The 27,083-nt window shown below is 39.8% G+C and overlaps 1 protein-coding gene and 1 long non-coding RNA gene across 5 annotated transcripts in view; both read right to left on the reverse strand.

Moving 5' to 3' along the window:
* Window positions 1-15,145, reverse strand: part of cadm2a (cell adhesion molecule 2a) — a 180,350-nt gene extending 165,205 nt beyond the window's left edge. For all 3 annotated transcript variants that reach the window (XM_063895524.1, XM_063895525.1, XM_063895522.1), the window contains exon 1: window positions 14,749-15,145. In XM_063895524.1, coding sequence (XP_063751594.1) covers window positions 14,749-14,809 — 61 coding nt within the window. In that variant the 5' untranslated portion in view covers window positions 14,810-15,145. The remainder of the gene's footprint in view (window positions 1-14,748) is intronic.
* Window positions 15,146-19,998: 4,853 nt separating this feature from the next.
* LOC134872287 (uncharacterized) overlaps window positions 19,999-27,083 on the reverse strand; it is a 97,797-nt gene continuing 90,712 nt past the window's right edge. Inside the window, exons 4-5 of one of the 2 annotated variants that reach the window (XR_010166787.1) lie at window positions 21,834-22,005; window positions 19,999-20,927 (exon numbers count right to left, since the gene is read on the reverse strand). This is a non-coding gene — a long non-coding RNA (uncharacterized LOC134872287). The remainder of the gene's footprint in view (window positions 20,928-21,833; window positions 22,006-27,083) is intronic. The other variant, XR_010166788.1, reaches the window with a different exon arrangement.

A 27,083-nucleotide genomic window follows, 5' to 3' on the forward strand; every position in this document is an offset into this window, starting at 1 on the left:
AGCTGATCAGATTTTGGTCACAATGTTTTTTTTGGGTTGTGCAACCATTAACCAATAACCAACCGAGGTAACACCCGCCCACTGTATCACCAGAATCTCCTCGTAGAGCACCATTGTGTTTTTTTTAACCAGTCAGTTCGCAGAGGGGCGTGGCCAGCAGCAGCTCATTAGCATTTAAAGCTACAGACACAGAATCAGCACTTTTGAAACAGTGCTGAAACAGAGGGGTTTTGTCATGCTACAATGCATGATCTGTTTGGTATTTCGAGCCAAACACAAAGACATGTTTTGTATCCAAGACGTATAATATATTTTTGAAAAAGAGCATAACTGGAGACTTTTACGTAGCTATTACAGGTTAATGCTAATGCTGGTTGGGTGTTAGCTGAACTGTGTTATTAGAGTCAAAACTATAGCCAACTTTTAAAACAAATACCAACATAAAACCTTTCCAGAACTTATTTGAAGTAAAATAATTGTATTTCCTGGAAGATACAAAATATACAAAGATGCCTAAATGTGTCCTACTATAGCTAATAATATGACATTTTGATTGGTACTAAACAAGCCGAGCCATTCAACACCCTGCCCTCAATTTGATATATTGGGTTCCTCTGTATTTAGCACCATTCACTTTTCATTTGACGTCATCAGTATTATATGACACTAATGAACCAATACTCTGCCTAAGTTTCATCATATTATTGACTGAATTAAAAGCTTTTTCTGGCTTTTAAATATCATTCATAGACAAATGTCCTTTGCAAAGTGGCATTTTGATTGATTATTCGATTCAAGCTTAATTGATTATTTATCCATTGATACATTTCCATCATAAGACAAATGGAGGTTGGATGGGGTTAGAAAAAGTGCAATCACAAAGACTGTATTCATGGATTTTCCGCACTGTCAACTGCCTTTTGTTGTTGCCACTATTTACTCTCGACCAATTAGATTGCTCCACACCTGCTCTCAACCAATCATGTTGCCGCTGTAACCAGATGTCAGTATTGTGTTGCTCTCTAACCTCCTGAATCCATCAATAGGCAGCACAAATCCATTTACTTCTCAACTATCTGAAGATTTGCATCCAGAAGTCAAATCCACATTTATTTTCCCACCATCCATTTCTTGACACCATTATCGAATTTTATACACCAAGCATTATACGACAGAAGAGACTTGCTTGGGTCAAAAATGATCCGCAACAGACGCTACATACAGTATACTGTTATGCAGCTGATTTGCCCCAGAACGGAAACGAAGCTGAAGTCTCACTACATCCAGAAATAGCAAACAGAGAAAGAGAGAAAAAGAGAGAGAAAGAGAGAGCGAGAGAGAGAAATAGAGAGAGAAAGAGAAAGAGAGAGAGAGAGAGAGAAGAGAGAGCGAGAGAGAGAGAGAGAAAGAGAGAGAGTGAGAGAGAGAATAGAGAGAGAAGAGAAAGAGAAGAGAAGAGAGAGAGAGAGAGAGAGAGCGAGAGAGAGAGAGAGAGAGAGAGAGAGTAAAAGACAAAGAGAATGAAACAAGAAGAATGTAGCTGGCTGGTATAACAGATTCATCAGTACGGCCTGGCTGCTTTCTGATGGAAACAGAGCACTGTACGTATCATTCTGAAGAGAGGAAATTATATGTCATGGTCTATAAAGCGAACACTTTATATATTTTCGGGGAGACAGTATCCCTGTGGCTTAGATCATTGTACACTGGATGTAAAACCCTCCGTTATGATGACGTCGCCTCCTTTCAGGACATTTAGTTTCTCTGCTAAAGATCAAGCCACTTTAGGGATAGAGCTTTACAAATTCCACGTATATATTTTGACCAGTGCTAAAAGCCAAAATAGATCTAGAGCAACATGATGACATGGCAGATCTTTACACCCATCTAGTGTGATGCTTGTCATACTCATGCATACAGTATTTGACATTTTGAAAACTTGCTGTGAACATGACTGCTTCATAGTAGGGGAAGAATAGAAATAAGGGCTAGTCAGCCAGTAAAGATCAATTCAAGTTGTTATTAAGGCGTACAGGGATTATTTGATGGGATAAAGGGGAGTACTGGTCATTATGCACCATGATACACATGGGAAAGGACTGTTTGCTCAACATATAATTAGATACAATTTAGAAGTGACGTCTGGAGCCTCACATGGTCTTTCCGATTTCTCAGAAGCGGGGCGGGGCTGGGGGGGAGGAAGTCAATTTGACTGTGTGCAAGCATGGAGATGTAATTCACCACCATCACCTTCAGGTCTGTTAGATTTGCATAACTCACAAAGAGACGGTTTGTTCAATTCATCCATTTTTATTTGCCACAACACCAAAAGATTGCTAAACTGTTTTTAAGACGATCCCTTTAACTGGATTTTAGTGCATTTATCCTGATTAAGTTTTCTTACAGCCAGGCAAATATATTTAACACTTCCTTCAGTAGCCATGTATCTATACTAATAAACCTTCCTGAAGTTGCCTCAGAGCATACTCTCAATATATATCTATGGAAGTGTGATCAACTCCCACTGCTTGTTTCGGTCCAGATGTTGCATCTAAAAGCTGTTCATCTGACAGATAAATGGATAGTGTGCCTCGCTCTCACGCTCAGAATATACAGTAGCTATTAACATACCTAATTACACAGTATGTGACTTAGCATCTGAATAGCAATTGGAAGTTATTGTCGTGACAGCCAAGATTAAATGAAGATAAATTTAACCAAATTGAATGCAAAAGAATGAAATGCATAAAATATGCTTGAGTATCCATTCGGTTACCTTCACTACTGCATTTTTCAAACACCAAACTCCTTACCGTAACAGCGAAATAAACCAAGCTTTACTTAATCACTACCTTTGCAGTGGAACTTTTTGTATGTTTGACAAGGACATCGACATAACTGTCCCCAAACTTCACTGCCTCTTTAATTTGGTCACAGGATCTGCATTGTCATTGGTATGCAGTTTCTGCTGCACCGCAAAACTCAGTGGTGCTTGTTAAAACACTTTTCATATCTATGCAAGTGCAATGAATGGTGTCTGACAAGGGCGCTTGTCTGCCAATTGGAGTATTCTCATAAAGGAAGCACCCTGCCAAGATGAAAGCCCCGGGTGACGCTGGTGAGTGAGGTGTCTAGGGTAAAAGAAAAAAGAAACATCCAGATAGGAAGGAGAGAGTGGGATGTGGGAGCAGAGACATAAAGTGAAAGGGAAAAAAAACACAGGAACCAACTATTTTTATTGCATTCATTGAGATGCTCAAAGAGCAAAATGAAATGGACCTGATAAAACGTACCTCTTCATTGTTACTGTTTATCTCTATGATTGTGCCTGCATACATAATAAATGGCTCAACCCTGTGCATAAGATAGCACAAGACTGAAGCTGATGCATTGCTTCTGTTTTTTTTTTGGCTCTGTTATTTATTGTATTTTTTTCAGCTTCTCTGGGTTAATCTGTCTCTGCTCCATATTCCTGTCTGTACAGGGTGGAGCAGCAGATGTGATAGGAATTTCATCTGTGCTACCCCATCCATTCTGTTAGCCCCAACATCCCTCTAACCCTCAACCCATTTATGACACACGCACCAAATGTTTTGCCGTTACCCCCATCCCTGTCTCATCTCATCTTATCACAGTGGCTTTAAAAGAGAGCATTGGCACAGCAGTGGCCAGTTACGTGTCACTCAGGATCCCAGCGTAACATACACTCCCATAACATCTCAAAAGAACTCATCACCTTCCCCTGGTGGATTTACTGCTTCACTTTCCTGTTATCTCTTCCATCAAAGGTGTTCTCCTTTGAATGACAAGTACCAATGGATATCAGGAGCGCTGCTGAGACTTTGGGGATTATGCTATTATTTTTTTTCTAATCACGCAGGAAAAGGATAAAAGCACAGCAAGCAGTATTTCGTTTGGTATAACGTCATACTTTAAAAGGCCGGATTTGATACAAATTAGCAAATTAATGTCTACCTAGTTGCTTCAAAAGAACATCCAGCAGTAGTGGATAATATTTCTTGATTTATTCTTAGTTTAATTATACTTCAAATGGCACCGACCTGTGCACAATGCGTCAGAATGTCAGTGCTTTTGCTAAATTCAAAGTGTGAAAGGGTTACTGATTTACGTGTCACCTTTTCTGCCTATGGGAGGGACAGCACTATATATGCAGCCATGTCTCTTTGTAGACATAATGAAACCAAAGTGCTGGAACCAACATATTCCACCACTCCAACGGCATGACAGAACCATGCGTCTATGACAGAGAAGGGTAAGACTGTATTTCATCTATTTCTTATCTTTACTTATACATTTTATTCAAGTAGAGCAGCATTATGCAGAGAAGCAAGGCTAGCGTAGACTGTAATGTCATGGAAAGATATGAAAGATATAGCTTTCTATTGAAGATTACAGATAAAAAATACATGGTCATCACTATATATTTCCCATGTAGTTTAAACGGTGTAAGTCTACCGCTGACAGAAGCTTTCTTATTACGGTCAATTATTTCCTGCTGCCATGTGCAATATGATATGTAGCGCTACTCTCTGTATTGCAGGGTATCACATTGCACTGCATTGTTTACACACTGCACTTTCCTTAGAAATCAATTATATTTCTTCACAATAAATGCTATCGGATTCACCAGAACCCGAAAAACTTGAAGTAATCTAATCTCTGGGACCATAATGCCTAACGGGGTGAAAGGTGGCTCCAGAATTATGTCAGGCGAAGGTCACCTCCTCTCAAACCGCCTGGGAAATGACCAGCTGTATTGAGGAACTACTACAGTCTAAAATCCGGCTTCTTTCTGGCTCACTTTTAATAAGGTCAGGATTAGGGTGACAAGTGCATTACGACAAGGGCTTAGGATCAGCGCATAGTCCTATAGAGTAGTCTTTCATTTACCAGCTCAGTGCAACTGTGGTAACGCTGTCTCATTATGACTGCCAACCAGGATATTTTTGGGCCTATCTCTTCAGTAATAGCCTGTGTCTGCAGCTCTGTGTGCACCGTTGTGTGCGTGTGCGTGCGTGCGTGTGTGTGTGGATAAGCGGACGTTGGAAGGTGACCACTGGTGTGAGGATTTGTGCGTGTCAGCTGTTATGATTTAATATTTGCTATGCTGATATCTCCATTCACCATTTGGCTGTTCCCTCTCCTCCACTATCCATTTTAACTTCAGAGTAGCATGATAATATTGCTCTAAGGGTGCTTTTCAGAGGATTAGCAGAGATTAGCATTAGCTGGGCCATTTGAACTAGATACACATAGAGCAGCATTAGCATGTTGGCAAACTAGTCTAGGAAGCAAGCCATAGCAATGGATTTGGAAGGAAGATAAGAGAGCAAGGAAGAAAGAGAATCGTATACAGTGTCACAGTTTCAAAATATCAATGTCTCGTTAATCAACTAAATTTAAATAAATAAAATAATCCCAAAAAGAAAAAGATACCTTATACAGATGTGTGAATGGGGTAAAAAGCAATGCAAACAAGTATTTTACCCATGATTCATGACATTGTTGAAATTGTAGTTCATTTTCTGTTTTACCATTTTATTTGTATTTGTATTTATATGATGATATACACTGCTACAGAAATGCTACCAGGAGAAGAACAAAGGTTTGAAAAAGATGCAACTGAATAAAGCTGCCATTAGTGAAATGTCAAACAATCAAAATAAAGTAAAAGCTCCTGAAACCTACAGCCACGGTTACAATCCCATCTATCAAAACTAATCCGGGTCTAAAGGCACTTTCCAGGTGGACTACAGATTAGCATTCAAAACTGAAAAGTAAGAATCTGACTGGCAGTGTAAAAAACGTATGTGAGCATCAACTGACAAAGCCATACAAAAATAGTTTGAAAGCACACACGCAGTGCACACAACAGGGATTCAACATGTTTATGTTAAGCAATATTTTGGCATCACTCAATACTCCCTAATGAGCTGTACTGGAATCTAACTACATGAGGATTTGACTCACTTCAGCCAGAGGAAGCGTTTGACTTGTGGGTAAAGGAGAGTGATGGACTGAGTAATTGAGTGCACTGTGAGACAAACACTAATGAGGAAGATAAAGGAGGAATCGAGCTAACTGTGTTCCCATTTCTAATGATAAGACGATGAGGAAAGACAGAGAGTGAGTGCAAAGAAAGGCAGACCATTCTGTTTTCCACAAGAATGCATCTGCTGTGTGTCTAACTTGTCTTGTCGTTGATTTTGCAAAGCAGAATGCTAGCTCTACCCATCCGGAGCAAAGTGAGAGAAAAGCAAATAGCTTTAAGATAGGCGGTGAAATTACCCGTAATTGGAGACCATTTAAAAACATAATAACTTTTTTGTTTCCTCAGCGGGAGGTTCAGAGCTGGGGAGGCTTTTTGATTAGCAGTGGAGATGAGTTAGCTATAAAACTACTGAGCCAAACCTTAGCCGGATTCATGCCGTGTGTGTGTGTGTGTGTGTGTGTGTGTGTGTGTGTGTGTGCATGTGTTAAATCAGTCTGCCAAAATGTTAAAAATTAATAATTCCGGAGGTGGCAGGATTATTAAAGTCCAGTGATAGTTCAACAGGAACGAGCTGAAAATATCACACAAATTCCCACATGAAGCAGGAGGAACAAGCTAACAGGCTTGTAAAATCTCAAAGCATCAATGCTAAACAACAACTTACAAAAAATGCAAATGGAGCATGAAAATATGTATTAAAATCCAGCTGGAAACATGCCACCACATATTTAACAAAGATGTGTGCGCAGTGGCAAATTGTCACCGTTCCACTGAGTGGGATAGTGGAAGTAAGCTCGGGGGGGGGTGCCACTTAGGTTAGAGGGAATAATGTTGTGTTGCATATAATGGATTTGCAATGTGGCAAACAGAGACAGATGGTGGAGGGTGCTGTGTGTTTCTGCCTGCTATGTGTTTGCTAGCTTGGACTTATACACATACATACACACAGCGCAATGTGTGTGGAGAAGAAATCCCTAAGGCGCATTATGTATGCTGCCGCTCGTTCACCCAAGCCAAGGGTCTCAGTTCATTTGTTTTTTAACTGTTATAAATTGTCTCACTTGACTCCATCTTCCCTCCTCACTACAACAGCCCTGGAGCAATCCCTACGTAGAAAGCAGATGGATTCCCAAATTCTCCTAAGAAAAGGCATCCATTATATAGAAATATAGACAACGCTAAGGACAACTGAATGGAAGTCATCATGCAGTTTGGCAGAAGGCACAGAGAGGAATGGAGATAGTTGGAGAAATAAGGCCACTTATATGTATCCAGATCAAAAAGCAAATATATCATATCCCAATAAATAACCCTCTTCTGAAAGCCTACTCAGAAACTCTGAAGTCAGGTCAAAGCTTTTTGCGCATGGTATGAACATGTAATAATGTTTCTGGTAAAAATCTTTTTGAATTTCAGCTGAATGGGTCTGATCCTTTTCAAGTGGATGAGATTTCACACCTTTAATTTTAATTATAGGCTTTAAACACAATACTTGTTCTCTCTACTTTCACACAGAAACGTACAGAAACCTGTGCAGAAATCCTCCATTTGTTCCCAGCCCTATTGTTCGTCACATTTACACATGCCTGATATATGAGAGGTGAAACAAAAAAGGCAGAATACGCTTCGATGCTACAGAGTGCACCAACCGTAATGGAAGAAACGGTTTAAATGGAGTTTAAGAAAAACATCAGTGGATTCTAATTGCTTAATTTCACTAAATTGGATGTGTTTAGAAATGGTGCTCAAGCAAACAAATGTCTAATAGCTTTCAAACACTGAATTAAGATGTGGGGGGACCCTCAAGCTGATGATTAGACAAGGGACTAGAAAGTGACTTCTGGCGATATTATGAATACAAAAACGTACACATATACACACTCAAGTGCACACAAACACAGGCACACAGAGAAAGTCAATTAACATGAACATTTGTCTTTGGGGAATTATATTTCAATTAGCTTTAGCTACTTCGAGGCTTCCTTTGAGAGCACGATGCTAAAACAAGTGCACAGACATGTATTTGTAGATACAGTAAATCCTGCTATTCAATTAGTACTATGACATAATAACATACAGTTAATGTAAAGAACATGTTTAGCAATCAAGCACTCAATCAATGCTTTGCACAACCTTAATGAACAACATGACCATCCATTTTATTAGCAATCAGGAGACTGAGCAGTGTTATCAAAGAGTATTGCAACTCATTTTAGAGATCACTTAAAGTAATGTCAACTGTGATTTGTAAAAGTGTTATAGGGACTGGGGGAGCACCAATGGGATTGTTAGTGCATGTAGGTCCATTTCCTGTAATGAACTGACTACGCTTTCCCTTTATTATAAAAAAGGATGTTATTATTTTTTGCAATTTGAGAAGATTTGTTTCTATCCCAACCCAAATCATAGGGCTTGGAGATAGTGGTTGTACCTTTCCCATTATGATTTTGCTATGCAATACCTCAAACTTTTTAAACAAATTGTCTGTTAATGTAGCCCTCCTGTCTACTTTGGATGAGTGTCTGTGCGTGTCAATAGAGGAAGCAATCTCTGAGTCCGGGTCATAAAAATTGTGGCAATAAAAATGGCACTTTTTTAAAGATTCATCCTGTGTTTACTGCAGCAAAATGCATTCCTTGAAAAAAAAAAAAAGGTGTTTACGCTCTGCTGTGTCTGTAGACTGCTGGCTTTTTGTGTGCACAAGCGTGCATGTGTATTTGTGAAGCGTGTGTTTTTGATGTACACACATGGCTTGGTGTGTAAGGATGTAAGTGTACACAGTATGGGCTGACTTTGCTTTGGGTGAATTCATTTCAAAGACAGACACACAGTCCCCAACAATATCAGAGTTGTGGCAAAGAGCTGAGGGACTTGGCAGAGACTGTCCATATCTGTATCTCTGTTCAAGAAAAGGATTACTGTAACATGTAATACCAAGACTCCAGACTCTGGCCCTGTGGGAATTGTATAAAAAGAAACTGTCATATAAAAGAGCACACAACATTAAAGAACATTTTCTAGGCTAAGAGTTGTTAAGAGGACGATGCAAAAACCTGTGAAGCAAATCAGGTAGAACTGAAAGCGCATGTTAAATCAACCCACTGGATTTGTTTGCATATTTCAAGTATGTGTAAAGGTGTAGAAAATGATGTGCATACTTCTCTTTTTATACATCTTGAACCTTCTTTTACCCTCTCTTGGTTTGAGTGAAAGATTACAAACATCCTCTGAGTTTTAATCCTAAAGGTTGATTGTGTTTGTGTCTTTTTATTCCTGAGTGTTTGAGATTAGTGACACATGGCTTGTCAAAGACTGGAGTTTCAGATTAGCCGCTAGCTAATCCTTTGGAAATTCAAAGCCAATACAGACATCACGTATGCATGCGCGCATTCCCGCAGTCTTTCTTTTCCAATGCGTGTGCATGTGCGTAGTTTTATTAGGTAGATTACATCTTATGAGTCAAACAAAAGAAGCCACACGTATGAAAAGTTTACTTGTCAATCAAAACATAGCAGAAACATTGACGAATCCTAAAACTCGCTTAGATTCTTTTCTATTATAATGAGTCATCATAGTGCAGAGTAAGCTTTGTATAAAAAAATCACCTTATGCAACCCAAAACATCCTTTTCTACATGTAAGGTGGTTTTATTTCATCATCACAGATATCTCACATCGATAAATGCAAACTATTACATATTCTGACATGTATACAAAAATAGCTAGATTTCCTTTGAAGAACAGCCAAATCAGCTGATTTGTTAGCTGAGCTTGCACACTTATTTCACCTACAGGGATGTCTATTCTGGGTGCAAACTCACTGTCTGCTGCCACTGCTATTGCAGCCAAATCCACCTGTGGGCTCAGATTCTCCCCATTCTCCATGGGAGGCTGTATTTCATCTCTCCCTTCTCTCGCTTTTGGGCTGGCTTTAAATTCCACCCTGCCTAAGAAACATGAAACGCAGCCTTGATGCCAAAATAAAAATCTAAATTAACTCTGCATTGAGTGACTACAAAAAATGTTAATTTGCGGATTAGAAATGTGTTTGACATGTTCTGTATTGGTAACCAGGAAGCTATTAGCTCACAGCACCACCAACATAGGATTCTATTAGATAATACCTATCACTTAGACTCAAATAATAGACTATTTATTAGAATTAGCATCTTATAAATGGGACATGTTCTTGAATGTAAGCCTGACAACATAATTATAGATATTTTTGGTTTCGCATGCTTTAACTGTGAAGCAAGTAACGCAGTCATCCATGATGGTGCGGCATTGCCATCTCACAGCCATTTACTCCTTAGAGGATGTATTCCATTTTCAGCAGATTCATGCCAGGATCAGTAAAGCCCTATACTGCAGTAAACACAGTGACTGTGTGTGTGCTCACACAATGTTAAGAGCTGGGGACCTGGACACTATATATGAAATCTAGACATGCTGTAAGGCCATATCCTCTGCAGATAAGAGACAAGACTAGAGTCTTCATATCAGTGTGTTCAAACATCAAAGGAGGCTGAATCTTGCCATACACTGAATCTGCAACTTTGGGAGATGTTTAGCAATGGGCACATTTAGTAATGTTATTTCTGTTGATTTGTTGTTTTTCTCACCTTTCCATATGTAGTATGACTGAAGTAAAACAATGACGCCGGAACTGTCAGTCATGCTGCATCTGTGAGCATCATATTTAGCAGGCTCATTAAAGCTTAGGATATTTCCACAGGCTGGTTTATGAGCTGAGCTGTGCACATAAGAGAACATTTACATAAAGCTTAAAACTTCTCGCTCCTCCATAGTGTCTTGCTGGGCTCTGTTTTTGCCACTTGTGAATATCTACCATCTGGGACTACACGTGTATTAAGCTTAACAATGATTGGCCTCCTGCCTCTTCCTTTCTCATCTTATCCCTATGTCTAAACACACATTGAGAGGGTCTGTATTCAACTTGTCATAGCTGTACATTACCAAGCAAAACCTGCCCCTAATGTTTACTGATTATGAGAAAGAATTGGAACAGGTGGCAGGTTCCCTGGAAATGTTTCTGGTGCAGCACATTTCTGCTCTGCCATGAAGAGTTTGTAAGCTCTGAATCCCACCACGTTACCCTCCAGCCTCCTCCTCCTTTCTGTTTTAACTTTTTTAACACCTGGACTAACAAAAGACTGGCTTTGATCATGGGAAATCCCTTGGCAGCGCAGGAATGAATCCACAGTGGGGCTCCGTGTGTGTATGTGTGTCTGTGTGATGCCCAGTTCTGCTCTACTGAGGATTCTCAGCATTGAAGGTGTATGGCATCGGTATAAGGTACAGGCACCTCACATGTCCGTCAAAGTGTGTCCATGAAAGTGAGACACACAGAAGTGGGAGGGTGAGTGCAAGTGAGCAAGAAAAGAGAGCACCTTGTTTCTCCTATGTAATCAGTGGCTCTGCAAACACACACACACACACACACACACACACACACACACACACACACACACACACACACACACACACACACACACACACACACACACACACACACACACACACACACACACACACACACACACACACACACACACACACACACACACACACACACACACACACACACACACACACACACACAAGGCCGCTTGTTATCGGAAGCTTTCCCACGCTGCTGTGGTACAAAGCTCCACACCAGGATGGGAGAATGAAACGAGGCAGGAATGGTCGGAAGTACAGAGGGATGGAGGGTCAGCCCGCAGCAGCTTAGACTCACTGCGGGGATAAACACATCCCTCAGCGGGGGTTTGTATTTAGGCTAGCAAGATCAGAGTTCAAAACAGATGGACTACCAGGCAGGCAGAGCGATAAACAGCCATCCTAACAGCAAACAACAACCAGAGCACACATATTGCACACTTTAGCCGAGGAGATTGCACATTCCTCCTCCACACCTCTCCTCCCACGTCACTCTAACATCAAGTCCTCTATTCTAGAATATCTCCCTCTTTCTCTGCTGCTCTCCTGCCTCCATCTCCCCTCGCCTGCCGCGCAGCCCCAGGCTCTTACGTAAGAGGTCTATTTGCATAACAGGCTGTTTTCTCTGAATCCGGCATGGGCACATGAGACACACTGGATAATATGTTAACAACTCGGGCTGTTGGTAAACAAAAACCTCCATCACAACACTTCACGTTCACAGTATATGACGCAGGTCTACTCTGTGACAGAGATTCAGTGTGTCTGGATGTCTTGATGCCAGGTGGCACCGGGCCAGAAACAGCTGTCATTTACAGAGTGCAGGGATACGGCTGCGGCTAGATAGACTTCATTCAGAGGGAGGCTGACCTGCCTGCTGTGTGGAACCTATACAATAATAGGTCTTGCACTGCAAGATGACTTTTCAAATCAAACAGCCTAACATTATCCTCTTCAGAGTTAGGCTGGGAGAGAGAAAGAGAGTCATGTGAGGTGTGTGATGGGGAGCCGCACGTGAAATATAGCCGAAGAGTGCTCAAATATTAACAGCATGCTGTTTGTGGTTGCGTAGGCTTTTCCAGACATGAACTATAGAAACGTGGCTCACATTTGCAAGGAACTAGGCACACACAAGAACACACAGACACACTCCCGTAATGAGTGTGCCACCCTTAGGAGAATAAAGGGGGAAAGAGGAGCCCTGAAACGTCAATAATTGCTGCAGTGCGAGCTGTCAGATATACCAGATACCCTAAGATACCTCATTACATATCAATTCATTAAGTCAAGAGTGGCCTTAATCATGGCTGGTTATTAAGGACTGCTCTCCCTCACTCTCATATGCACACACACTCACACACACGCACTTCAAAGAGACAACAACAAATGATCAAGGGAATCAAGTGATCTCTCATTTGGGATTTACTCATGTGAAAGCTTTCATGTTAATACATCTGTTATCAAATGCCTTTAATACATCTTGATGTAATTTGAGTGGGATAAAGTGGACTTTATATCACAAAACTGGAGCTTGGCGCAGCATAAGTGGCCCTGCTGTTAGACAGACAGTTTTTTTCGGAGTGAATCCATCACCCTCCTGCCACTGTTGTACACAGTCCAGCAACTCAATGAGAAGTGTTCCCTCTTTAACTTCTTACAAAGACATTGTTTTCCTTGGATGCCTCAACACATGAATGCAATCCAGTACTCAACACAGTTTTGGGTTTAAAGTGAAGTGAAGAGAATATCCCAGAAAATGCCACTTGGTTGTACTGTGCATAGCCTCCGCATTGCATCAACAAAAAAAGCCTGATATAAAACAGAGTTTTGTAATGATGGTTAAATTAAAAAATGATACAGTGCATTATTCCTGTATTCACCAATCATAACAATCAAAACATTGCAGCACTATCATTTTCTTTCCATGCCGATTTGGCCCACATCCTCTACTCTGTTGTTACTTTATCTGTTTAAGACAGGCGGAGAATAGAAATATACGCATATAATATTGTATACAGGGCTGGTTTAGAAAATAAATTGTATTTGCCATTTTATGATATTTCACGGCAATGTATGTATTCTAGTTCCACTTTAATATCTATGCTGATAAACACACTGAACCATTTTATGAACCGACAACCATACTGTATGACCTTGACCCTCAATGTCACCTTAATCTCATGTTAACAGACCTATCTTCTGTAAACAACACTGTTTATCATGATATTATCACAAATAGTTTGGAGATCAGAATGCTATTGACACTGAGTTGGGATCAGCCATTACCAAATTGATTTCCTTGCTAATGGATACTGTAAGCACAGTAATCACCGGTACAATGTTGTGCATGATGGCTACATGAGGCTTAATCTGTGAGAAGCTTGACCTTTATTTCAGCCATCACACAGGAAAATCTACTTGTCAGAAAGTAATGGAAAAGCCTGTCATCTGAATCATGCCTGTACACCTGTTTAGTGACAATAGCCTCCCCTAAAAACCTGTATGCAGGCACACAACACAATCATGACTGTGCACACTATGTCCACAGACACCACGCCTGCACAGAGGGAAAAGAGGGCACAATCATAAAAGAAAACAAAAGAGATTAGAGTCAAAATGCTGTGTGTGCATATAAAGCTGCAGTTATCAGCATCAAACAGTTCGGTGAGTAAAAGGCTGCCAGTGTCTCCGTGACTCATCCAAGTGATGCACGTCAAAAACAACCGCGGGGTTGGTTACTTCATGTAAAGGTGTGTCTTCCTAGCGGGCTCGTTTTTTACCCCTTTCATTTCCACCCAGGCACATTGCAGACTCAGGAGTTGCACCACTCCGTTTGGCTTCACACTCAGGTCGTGCCCTGCGCACACAATTATGAAAATAGTATCCTGCTCATTCCGGAACATTACCAACCAAGAGATCCAGAATGTTACAGGACAAGCTCGCTCGATCTCCTCGAGCTGTATCACATCACTCATGCACGTACACACCCGCGCACGCACAGACACACATGCTGGAGAATGAGAAACCCGGTGAGGGAGAGATGGGGGTCCGCATGTTTCTGCCAGGACCCGCGTGTTACTGTGACCGCGCGTTCTGTTGTCCCTCCATCCTGCCCTGATGTTGGCCTGTAACGTGCACGAGTACACACACACACACACACACACACACACACACACACACACACACACACACACACACACACACACACACACACACACACACACACACACACACACACACAGACGCGCAAGCAAGCACCACTTGTCCCAGACTCACCTTTCAGAAGAATCCCATAAATAGTGTAGAGGGTGAAAATCATATGACTCTTGAGATTCATCCTGGCTTCTCTGTTTCTTCTTCTTGCCTTCCGGGCTAACTTCTCCTCTCCGTCTCTCCCCACTGGACCTCGAACCAGACCGGACTGCTCTGTCAGCTATCCAGGTGGACTTGGGAGTGCGTCTTTTGTGAGTCTCAGGGAAAAGGGGGTTGACACAACCGAATTCAAGACCGGAAAACTGTGTTACTTTTGAAAACAGAAATGTGCTCACTCCTAAAAAATAACAATTTCAAGGATGCACCAGTGGTTAGCTACAGGCTAGGTTTACGGGAGAGTGAACAGCAGTAGTTATCCTCCGGTCACAGAGTAGATGATGCCGCTGCTGTACTACTGTCTGCTGTGGCGCACAATCCTCAGTGCAAGGGAGCACGAGTGGATTGTTTGAGTCCCGCCCACACAGCTTTGACGGACATGAAACGTGAACCAATCACAATGACCCAAAGTAAATCGAAGTAGAGGGCGGAGTCAGGAGGGGGGGGTTAGCGTGAGATACACACTGTAAGAAAAGTCTATTTCAAGCTGTTTTTAGACATACTGAGTGTTACAATATTAGGAAAAGCCTCAACAAAAAATGCCGAATAGTTTGTATACATATAAAAAAGGCCTGGAAATATTTTGAAAATTCAAATAGTGAACTGTTTTGGAAGACATTGGATTAAGTATTGATCACGTTAAATATCTGCACCTTTTCATACTTTGCACTGCATAGCAATTTCCCTTTGAATATAATAGAGCTTTGTTTAATCATAACTCATAACTTAGTTTCTCCTCAGCAGCAAATTGTGTTCCATTAATAAAACATAAACAAAAAAATGCATCCCTTTAGAAAAGCACTTACGCATGTATACAGACACCTGCATATGAATGATAATAAAACATATCAAGAGTGGGGCAGCAGAAAAAAGGTTGTAAAAATACCTCTCCCGAAAAGGATAGCCATCTGAAGGTATTACAGTTTTTATAAATAACAACTCTGCAGCAATAAATGAGCAATTCGTAGAAGGTTATAACATCCTGCTGTTAGCCAGAGCCCAATTTGGAAAGCACATACGCTTTTTGAACTAGGTTTGGTAACTATATTTATGAAAAGCATTACTTCCAGGATCTCAAATGTCTCAGGATTTATTTATTATTGTCAGCCACAACGGGATACAACCTGAGAGACAAAAGGGTAACTTTTTTTGCAGTGTACAAGTAGAATGGGCTCAGAATTCAAAACAGAGAAAGAGCATGCAAACGTGCTTCTGGGTGTGTAAGCTGTCCTTCCACATGAACTGGATAACTCATACATTTCATTGCTTGCTGCTCTGTTGATAGTGATGGTCCAGGTTAGAGGGCTGTGAAGTATTAAGGTTGACAACTGCCTGAGCTTTGAAGATTGTTTTGCGGAGGACAATCAGAGGGGTGGAGAGGTGAGGTGGGTTGTGATGGCACATGGCAGTGTATAGGTGTAGGGGACATGGGGGTGGAAGTGGTCTACAGCCCTTTGAAATAAGCTGTTAAGACAGAAATATATAGAAAAGAGCAGGTTTCATAGTGCAAAAGTAAGGAAAGAACAGAATATGGAAATTAACATACAGTATATGAAAATGTTTGTGACAACTTTCCAGTAATAGTTTTTGTAGCAACAAACACAAGAAAGGATTGTTTATCACAAAATCACTCGATCATAGAAATCATTTGCTCCTGTTAAGTAGGCTAGTTTGAGGCTTTCCGGTTGGGAGATCAGAGAGAAGGGGGCTACAAACTGCTTTGTGATGTTACATGAACATAAGAAGAAGAAGACTTTAATGAGCATGTATGAGAATATAATCGGATAACATACAGTAGAAGAGCCCAGGAAAAATGCTTTGAACTATGTAATTACTGTACGTATATAAATGTCAGGCATCATTAGACTAATCTCAGGAGGGACATCAGACACTCTGCAATCAAAAGCTTTATGAATTAATAAGGTGTTTGTCAAAATGGTGGCAAAGTGTGTGATTGAAAAGCTGACTTGGTTATAAATCTGTAAGTGTTATATGTATTTAAATGTATTTGACATCCATCACATACTGTAAGTCAAATCTTTCATCTCATTTCTGGGGCAAAGGCACGGAGTCACAGATTGCATCTTTAGCTTGATTATCAGATGGCTTAACAAAATGCAGTCTATGCATTATTTATAAAATTAACATTGCTTATTTAAAGTTGCCTACCTACAGTATGCTAAGAGGCCAACATCAATTCAATCACAGAAGTAATGCTGCTTGGCAGGGTGTCCCTCATCAGACAACAGATTGAAAATATATACAGCAAGTCACTTTTTTTAAGGACAGAGTGCAAAAGAGTCAAACAAATTAATAAATCAGTTTTTTTCGAACATTCTCTCAATCGGACACACGCACACACCTGCGATCACACACACACAAACCTGTGTTGTGTTGACCCTTGTTCTCCGTTAAAGACTAGAATCGGTTTGCGGACAATGTTCTATAAATAAACTTCACTTGACTTGGCTGATCTCATTTTGGGTCAGCCCACTTTACCAGGGGTTGAAGCACACCTTGTAATGGCTCATTTCACACTCTCGAAATTGTTGTGTGCAATCACTAGAGGCACAGAGAGGAACCACTGGATCCTCTCAGAAAAAACTAAAACTAAAAAGTGTTTGGATTCAGGAGAGTGGCCAGTCAGTGAACTGATAGAAACAGCACATTCAAGTTTCCGCCTCACCTGGGATTGTCCCGGCGCTCCAGATGGCAGATAGACCAGCCTCTGTCATTCTGTCACACACACGCACACACATGCACACAGCCACTAATGCACACCCTCCTCTCAGAGTTTCAAGTAACCACCACCTGCTCCTGGCTGAGACCATTGTTCACTCGTCCACCTAATGTAGGCTGACACACGTTGCCAAGCTGAGGGCCGGCCGAGCACTCTGGCTTGGATAAAACAAGGCGGGGCACATAAATCACCTCAGCTTTTATATTGAAATTTTCTTTCATCAATGTTTGTGTGTGTTCAATTGAATGACCTACTTTGTCAATTCTGTACAAAGGGATTCACAATGGCAAATTTACAAAAGACAAATAAATAAAAATGAAATAAAAGATAAAAGATTTGTTTTAAATCAAAGAAGGGATATGAAGGCCTGTCATGCATAGTTAATACCACATTAGTATTTCATATTTGCCACAGAAAAAAAAAGAATGATGTTATTTATCTCTGCTGATTATTGTCCAGTGTGTCTGTTTATAAAACATGCTCAAATTCAGTTTCAATAATGACTGCAACTGACTGGTAAGAAAAAGCAGTTTCTCAGAATTACTCATGATTTTTCCTTCACACTTTTCTTGGACTCATGACATATGCTAATAACATACAGTTTGGAAGTTTGTGGTGTGACATCTGGAAGCGTGGGGGTGTTCTTGCCAGGATTTTGGAGGGTTTGGAGCGCTCTCTTTTCTGTAGCACTCTCCTGCCATCCATTTATTAAGCAAAAGGCATTGCCTGATTGATGAGCTAGCAATGATGTGGAACAGCTTACAAGCACAAAATGACTAACTAATATCAAATCACAGCTACTTAAAGACTGCTGGATATAGTATAACATTATGTGTGGTAACATTGCTTTTATCCAATTTTAACTAAATGTGTGCAGCTTGAAAAATAATATCAATACACATACTGTCAGAGAGGCCCAAGCTGGCAATTTAGACAGATATGACAAAATTATATTGATGGGTTGTGCTCATATACACAGGTGACAAACTGTGCAGGAGGAAATAGCATGTAGCTAATACAACGCATCAGTAACTGAAAAGGCTTCACAGCCCAGTAGCTGCTATCCAGAATGGATGTATAACTTCAGTGTGACACAGGCGGCTTATTTTTCAGACACCTGGGTGTTTTTCTCCTACTGTGTCAGCAGAATAAATGACCTTTCCTTCAGATTTTGGCAACCATGAAGTGCCACAGAGACCAGAGCCATTGCAGGCTGCCACACCACAAGGGGAGACTGTCCGCCAAATACAGCCAGATCCAAAGCTCAGCAGCAGTGTTGAGATTAGAGTGGCACACCAATTGTTTCAGTACCACTCACTCGGAAAGTGTTCCTAGACCAAACTCTGAATACAAAGACGACAGGGACTGCCCTCTTGTTAATGAGAATGGCAGCATTCCACTTACATTCAGGAGTTTAAAAGCCTGTAGACGCGCCTTCTGGATAACATTCATTATTACACTTTGGTCTTTTAAAAATCTATCTACAATAAAATGTGATTGTGAGTGACACTCTTTGATTCATAGTAGATGCCAGGCATTAAGACAGAAAATAAAGTACGAGTTGGTTGTGTTGCTTGGTAACTAAGGTCAAGTTCATGTCCGGGCATATTCAGGAACAGAACATTAACTGTTAGGAGCTCCAAGGCTGTGTTCGACTTGGCAGCTGTCTTTAAAAGAACAAAGTGATGGGGGGTTTTTTTGTAGCCCATTAACCGGGAATTGTGAAAACTTAACCTTATGTTGTCCACGGTACTCAGTGTGTGCTCCTTTCTGACCATTAACAAAACAAGGCCATACATTTAAGTTGCTCACAGAATCATAATCATTAATACAGTACGGCATTAAAGACTATAATACCCTGATAAATACACAACCATATACCCTCATACTCTACTACTATATCCAAAACATACCACTATGGTCATGCCTATAAAATATAGTACTGTATATTACTGAAACCAAGAGAAAATGGCAGTGTGAGTGAATAAATTGAAGTAAGTCAAACACAGTTATTTGTGAAAGAGAAAATTAAACATAATCTAAACCTAACGCATGCATGTATTAGAAACACTACTGTAGATGCATGAGGGGAACATTTTTCTCATATATGCAGATTTATGGATAATCGCATATGCACATACAGTTATTCTTATCTTCTGAAAGGCAATGTAAATATGACCTTGAGAAAACTCTTTAGGGCTTTCATTTTTTGGACCCATTGAAATGTTTTAAGAAGCATGTGTGAGGTATTTTATATATTGATTTATAGAAACACCTTTTCTGCTGTAGTAGCATGTCACGTGACCTGCAATTTCAACTCCAGCTTCTACACCAAAATCAACACACATCCATTTGAGGTTTTTATTGGAAGTTTGACCGGAGCCAATCAGCAACCTGAGAATTAAAAAAATGCCTTTTTCCTACAAAATGACGTTTCTTTAATTAAAACAAATGTATTTCACACTATGCTCTCTCACATCCATTATTACAATCTGTCACAAACACTCATTGTCTCATTTGCCCAACACTGTTCTCCCCCACATTCCCCTATATTTTTTTCTCATATATTTTCATTCTCATACACACATAATTATTATTTCTAATAAAACATGGTATATTTGTTTCTGCATTACAAAGAAAACCCCCCGAAACTAATGGAGAACATAAAATAATATAACATATTAGGTTATTTGATGCTCATTTTCTAGTAGAATCAGAATAATGACCATGCCACTTGGAGATCACACAGAAGTAAAACCTGTGTGAAAGCCATCACGACTGTGTGTGTGAGTGTGTATGCAGGTATCAATTTGATTAGTACATTTGAACCTCGAAAGGTCAGAATCCTTCCTGTATGTTTGGTTGCCTGTGAAATGTCACATTATGTCTTGCTGGTGGTTAAACACAGCTTGTGAGCCACAGTTATTTCGGAGACAACAACTGTACCAGCACCAGTCTTTTTCTCTTGTTTTTTACACCAACATTTGCATATTCAAACAGGATGGCAGAGAGGTGTGAAAGAGGCAGTTTGAAGGCTGATTGCCAACTTTTTACACGCAATGACACATACAAACATATTCCTCTAACATGGGGAGATAGAGGTCCAGTTTGTTTACACAGATTCAGCAATAAAGGGCAAAGTCTGACGTGTCCATTAGAAAACACTGGTTCCAGTTTGGCCTGTCTTCTTGTTTCCGTTTCTGTCAGTGTCTGTCTCTCTGTGTGTTATTTTTTTCATCAGCCTTTATGTCTGTCTATGTGCTTGGACACAATACATCACTCGATTCAGCCAGATCCAGCACTGGTCCAGAGGGAAGTAGCCAGATCCGAATACACCAACTGTTCCCTGGCAGTCAGAGATAAAGTATCAGCCAGTCCATTTAAGTTACATTTCCGAGTTTGATTGCCATATTTAGCTAAGCAGTGACAGTGATGCCAAAACAGTGGAAGTAAAAGATAAGATCAGATCAAAAAATAGTCTACTTGTGAAAAGAAATACTGAATTCTCAACTATATATGAAGGATATGTGAGGTTCGATATATATTTATATATGTATATACTGTAGTTTCAATAGAAGGAAACCACATGCCCTTGATTGTAACATAAACAGCCAAAACATTTATTATCCAAATGAGGAAATCCATTACGTTGTAAGATTATGAATATTAATCATTTTTATATTTAATTAATTAATACTTAAGACTCCTTCGTGCCTTATCTTTGGTGAAAAGAGAGAAGACAATTTACTTCTCACTCAAATTTAATATACTAAGACGCACATTATGGATTGCTAATAAAGCCCTCTTAGGACATTGCTTACATTTGTAATTTACTGTTTTATTTAAGCGTGCATTTGTGTAATACAAATCAAAGAATGTAGAGCTACTTGATAAATATAGGTATGAATATTATAATGTTATGCTCATAAAGGCTCTGACACACACACAAATACACACACACTTTCACAGTAAAACGCTCATCATCTGTCATTTATTTGAAATATGAGTGTGACTGTCCACAGCTGAGGTATCTAGTCAGGCCAGAGACCTCTCACTCATGCAGAACCACACAAATGCCATGTGCACGCAAACATGCACACAAGTACTATACACACATGGGCATACACCGAGAACCAAGTGGCTGAAACCCAACAGACCAGCACTCGCTCAGATTTTTGGATGATTCAGTGGAGAACAGGGCCTTGCGCACACACATGAAAACACACACGCATGCACACTCTCACTCACTTACTAGCTCTAGCCTCTAGGTAAGGGAAGGCTCACAAAATTGAGTTCACGGTGGTCGCTTAGCAATGTTGAGCAGAGGGTGTGCTATCAGGCCAAATTGTTCCGGTTCCTCTTGGCTCCCCTCAATTCCGTTTGAGTGTTCAGAGGTGGAACGACGGCACAGTGATCTGGCGGCACTGACATTTAGAAAAGGAGGAAGGGGAAAATAAAAGGCCCAAAGTGAGAATTTATCAGCTCCTTGCAAAAAAGAAGCTGTAACACGGGTAGAGGTAAAAATATATAGCAGATCTTTTCTCTTTAAAGACAGCGAGACAACCTAAACTATATTTTGGCAGCGCTTTTGATCAACAACCTTACTTTATAAAATGGGTAATTGTCTAATTTAAAACAGTTCAAAGGAAGAACAGTCAACATTTCATAAAAGAACGCACACTGGGCCTAAGCATCATTCTCTTACATTTCTCTAATACTTTCTTTTTTCTCTCTTCTCAACAAACGTTTTTAGCCATTCAAACCTGTTCTTACCTAGATGTGACGAATAATGAATACCAATGGATCCTAAATTGTAATATTAGCATAGGAAAAGCCGTCTCAACACATTGAAAGAGCTTATGGCAGATGTGCAAATTCTCCGACACATGCCAAATGGAGAGATGCCACAAAGAAAACATCTGGGATAAGAAAAACGTCCTTATTTCTAAAAAATAGTTACTGTGAAACCAACTTAAACAGATTCAACATATGTTTTTCCCAAGCATCATTACTGGTCTAGTAAAATGAAAGCTGAACACACACTATCAACTTCCAGGAATTAATTGGAATAACTTGACCAATATTTTTTTTAAGCCAACAGATGAAACAATCCAATCATTGTAATTACTCCAAACATTAAACATTATTAATGTGAGGACTTGATATCAATGCATTTTGTTATGTTCCTCACATATCAATGTATTGCTTCTTGCATGAGGCACATTGTATGCTACTGTATGTGTCTACAGTCTAAAACTTTAAAGTGGAAGCTAGAACCCAAACTTAGGCACATATGGATGCACGCTTGCATACAAATGCTCACACAGTTTAAAAGCCCAAGGGTTTATGTGACTAATTAGCAGATACCATTTTCCAAACCTCACTCTCAGTACTTTTCTACCATTTTCTTTTTTTAATTCATTTGATCTTACGGCTACAGAGGTAAGTGTAGGAAAATGGGTAATTTGGCAGCTCATCTATTCCTACTTTATCTCATAGCAAAGGACAAATATCACAGGATGAGTGTGAATCTGCAGCTTGTGGGGGCAAAGCTGGGAGCACAATCTGCTAAATTCTTGGCTAAATGTACAGTCTTTTCTAAATTACCGCTCACTCCCGAATGTCACCTTCAAACACTCTGCCAAAAGCAGGTTCGATGTGAAGAGCAATTTAATTTGTAGCTGATACTGTGTATGCATGCATGTTTGTATTGCTGCTGGAAGCTGCGAGAAAATCTGGTTATTACCGATCCAGATGCTTCGCTCCGACTGTACCTACTTCACTACATCCCTGATGACAGAGAGTACCCTGTCCCTGCAGCCATTGAAGAATATAAATAGACCCTTATTACTATAACTATTACTTTTAATACGTTAAATATCCAAAAGTAGTTTTACTCATTAACTGTATTATTATCAAAGAGATTATTCTGTTTGCATTTTTGAAAATGAATAAATGGGCAATCATTCAAACAGTGACTGCTCTGATTCTGACTGGCTGTTGATATCTGTGAAAAAACCCTTCTTCGGAGACTGACTTTATTTACCTTTACCAGCAATTTCTGCAGCCTTAGATCAGGTAGTGCCAATAAGACAATGTCTACACTTAGACTTAGAGATGAATTTGTGTTTCACTCTCCATCCACACTAAGACCATACATGTTTTGACCACAGCAATTTGATCTTTGTAACGTTCTTTAGGACGGAAAGCTTTTGACAAAATGCTGATGGATTTACCAACCTTTTACAAATATTGCCAAGACACTGCTCTTGTAACTTTCTGTTGCCCTAGTCTCTCTCAGGAATCACTTACACCGAGTAACCTTCCATCACTTATTGGTCAAAAAGTGTGAGCAATAAATGAAAACATGTGGCCACTGTATACTTAGCATTGGTTTTGTCAGCAGCAACACTTCAAACAGAAAAAACATGCAGGTCGAGTGTGTTTTAATAGCTTGCGATGACACTGCTGGCACATGAACACAAGTAAAAGACAACAGCAATAAATAGAAGGCTGCAATGAGATGGAGCACATGTTTGAATACACCACTCTGTTATGTGTTTGTGCGTAGGTGTGCATCAGTTGATCAGGGAAACATTTCTAAACACATCCACAATAATGTGGACATTGCCTTATTCTCTTTCTTGTACAGTGTATTTGCCACATATGGAAATATATCAGAAATTGGGAGTGTGAGCAAGGGCTTGTGGACTGACCCTGTGTCTTCTTCTTAAGCCAATGTTAAGCACATAGTGACAGCCTATTCAGTATTGAGGGAGTTTAGGTTAGACGAGTAACAAACATGAGTCTCTGACTGCAGAATATTTCAGATATCCTCTATCATACAGAAGATGAGTTATGCATTAAAGTAGGGAAAATAGGGAGAGGGAAAATCTCTGAGTTACAATGTTTTTAATAATTCAGATGACTTGTCTTGTGCAACCTCTCTGTGTGCTGACACTGTTGGTAGCAATAAATAAGTAAAGAAATGTTATTTGTTTATTCCTTTATTTATATGGAAGTTTGAAAAGACTGTATGCATCTATCAAATGTAAATGAACTCAGTAGCTGTACATTTATCGTTCAATGCGCCAGAAACAAGGAATATTTTTTAAACCGCTGTATGAGAACACGCAACTACACTAATGTTGTTATGGGGCGTTAGCATCTGCTTTAATGTCCTCTTCCAATAAATAATATTTAGCTGATGGTGTCTCTATTATACAATCCACTGATGATCTAGCCGCCGTTTCCGTTTAAAGTAATTATGCACAACTGTCATTCATCAATCAGCAACCGTTTGAGTCAGTGTCATGATTATAATAGCACTGCTATCGAAATATATAGTATATAGTTAGATTCAAGATTCAAGAAGCTTTATTTATCCCGAGGGAAATTGAGGTGCAACATTTCAATACAAAGAAGGAAGGAGAAATATACACTCAATATAACTAAAAAAGCTGTTGAAAAGTAGAGTCATCTCTCCGTTTGAACATGTGAGTTGCTTTGACTACTTTAGATATTGAAAAGTAAAGTTTTTAAAGAGAGGAGAAATGTCAACAGCAACAAAGAATGCCAACAATTCAGAGAAAGTACGTTTTATAAAGTGAGCATTTGTCAGTGAGTATGAAAACAAAGTGACACATTGTGCCCTCAAGTTAGATGTCATGTTTATAAAAAGAGAGAAACAATGTGGTTGAGCTATAGGGTAGTAGTGTTGTCCTGGGAAGTTGACAGTTATTTGGAATCAACTATGGATAACCTGAGGCGGGCGGGGGAGTCGATAGCTGGAGCCATGAGATAGAGCACAAATGGTGGTGTGAACATGAATACTGGAAAACAAGCATACAAAACCCCCACATTGAAGATTATTTGAAATAAAGCTCCACCTAAACAAAAGCATATACAATTCAAACTTGGAGCAAAATGCTAATTATGCATTTAGACAGAAAGCAGTATTGCTTCTCCACGGGGCCGTTATCAAATTGCAGCTGAAAAAGCATTTTAAGGTCACGAGAAACCCAAATCAAAAAGCTAAACTTAACGAGAGAATCACTAATAGGAAAAGTCATATGGTATTTCTGATTAATGCTAAAAAAAAAACATTCAAAGTGTTCATGACTACATCTGGCCTTTCATCCCATCATGATCATCAGTAAATGAGTTGAAACGTGATCATATGTTGCAACACATTTATGGTTCCTTCACTCCTCAGTCAACCATGGTTTGAACTTGACTGGACACTCCTTTTCTCTGCGTTGTGTTTATAAAACCGGTCCAGCTGGTAATGCTAACTTAAACTGTAACCTTCCTTTTGCTTGCTAATTCATTAGCTATGGCTATTAATTAGGATTTTAGAAGAATCCTAATCAATAGGATTCTGCTTGCCTTAGTTCTTGTGTCAACTGAGGCCAGCTTGTTTACACCAATCGGGCCGAAGGATGTTGAAGTCACCAAGTCCGTGCCAAAGTGATCCGGAAACCTATTCTTAGTACAGTAAGTGCTAAAACAGACTGTCACTTGAAGATACTGCTGTGTTTGTGTGGGTGCTATAACCCTATTAAAGCAAACACGCTGCTGAACTATGCTCTGCTGTGCTCTACAACTCACATTTCTTCAACAAAAGCAGCATTAATTACAGTTTTTGATAACAGTGAAGTGATTACTTAGAAAAAAATCCACCTTTCAAGTGTTCTGAAACCAAATATTACATTTTTACCAAAAGGCTGTATTTACATGTCTCATTGTTCGCAGTGCAGTTTGGAGGTATGTTTATTATATAATGTGTATTAATGTCAAGTAATTGCATAATTAATTGATCCATTAAACACATTCAAACATAATCCAATAGAATCATAATCCTTCCGAACGCTGCATTTCTGTCCGGATGTTCATTCAGTCTTTTCCACAATAACGAAAACCTTCTCCACAATAACAGTTTTATCCCCATTTCAAAATATAGCCTGAAGGTCAGTCATCAGCTGCACGGTGTGAAACATCTTATTTCTTGTTATTTGCAAAGTTTAATTTCATCTAGGATTTATTTTACAAACTGTGATGTGAAGTGAAGAATCTTTTTCATCTAACTCCTCTACTTCAAGGAAATCTTGCTGACTTTGAACCTATTGCTGCGAAGAAAAAAAAAAGTGACTACTTCAAACTACAGCTTTGTTGGTCGCAGCAGATTGAGAAATGAACTGATGGAAACCTAAAGGCTATCAAAGCTAAGCGAGTTAGCCTCACTGGCTGTTAGTGTCGGTGCCATAAATTCTCATGTGAGCGAGCTAAAGTCAGCACTTTAGTGTAATTCCAGTACTTAAGGCAAGCTCAAGTCAATTCTGCAATCAATCCAACTCTGGATGGTGGGGCTAAAGAAAAGAGGCAGGAACGGTTGCACTGAACTCTGTGTGTTCAAGTCTCCCAAAGAAGTCAAAATGTCTTCAACTCAGTGTTGGCAGCACAAGCTAAGACAATATTATAGTATCCATTTTGTCTTAATGAG

The sequence above is a fragment of the Eleginops maclovinus genome, chromosome 11 (genome assembly GCF_036324505.1).
Source record: "Eleginops maclovinus isolate JMC-PN-2008 ecotype Puerto Natales chromosome 11, JC_Emac_rtc_rv5, whole genome shotgun sequence".
Taxonomy (NCBI): domain Eukaryota; kingdom Metazoa; phylum Chordata; class Actinopteri; order Perciformes; family Eleginopidae; genus Eleginops; species Eleginops maclovinus.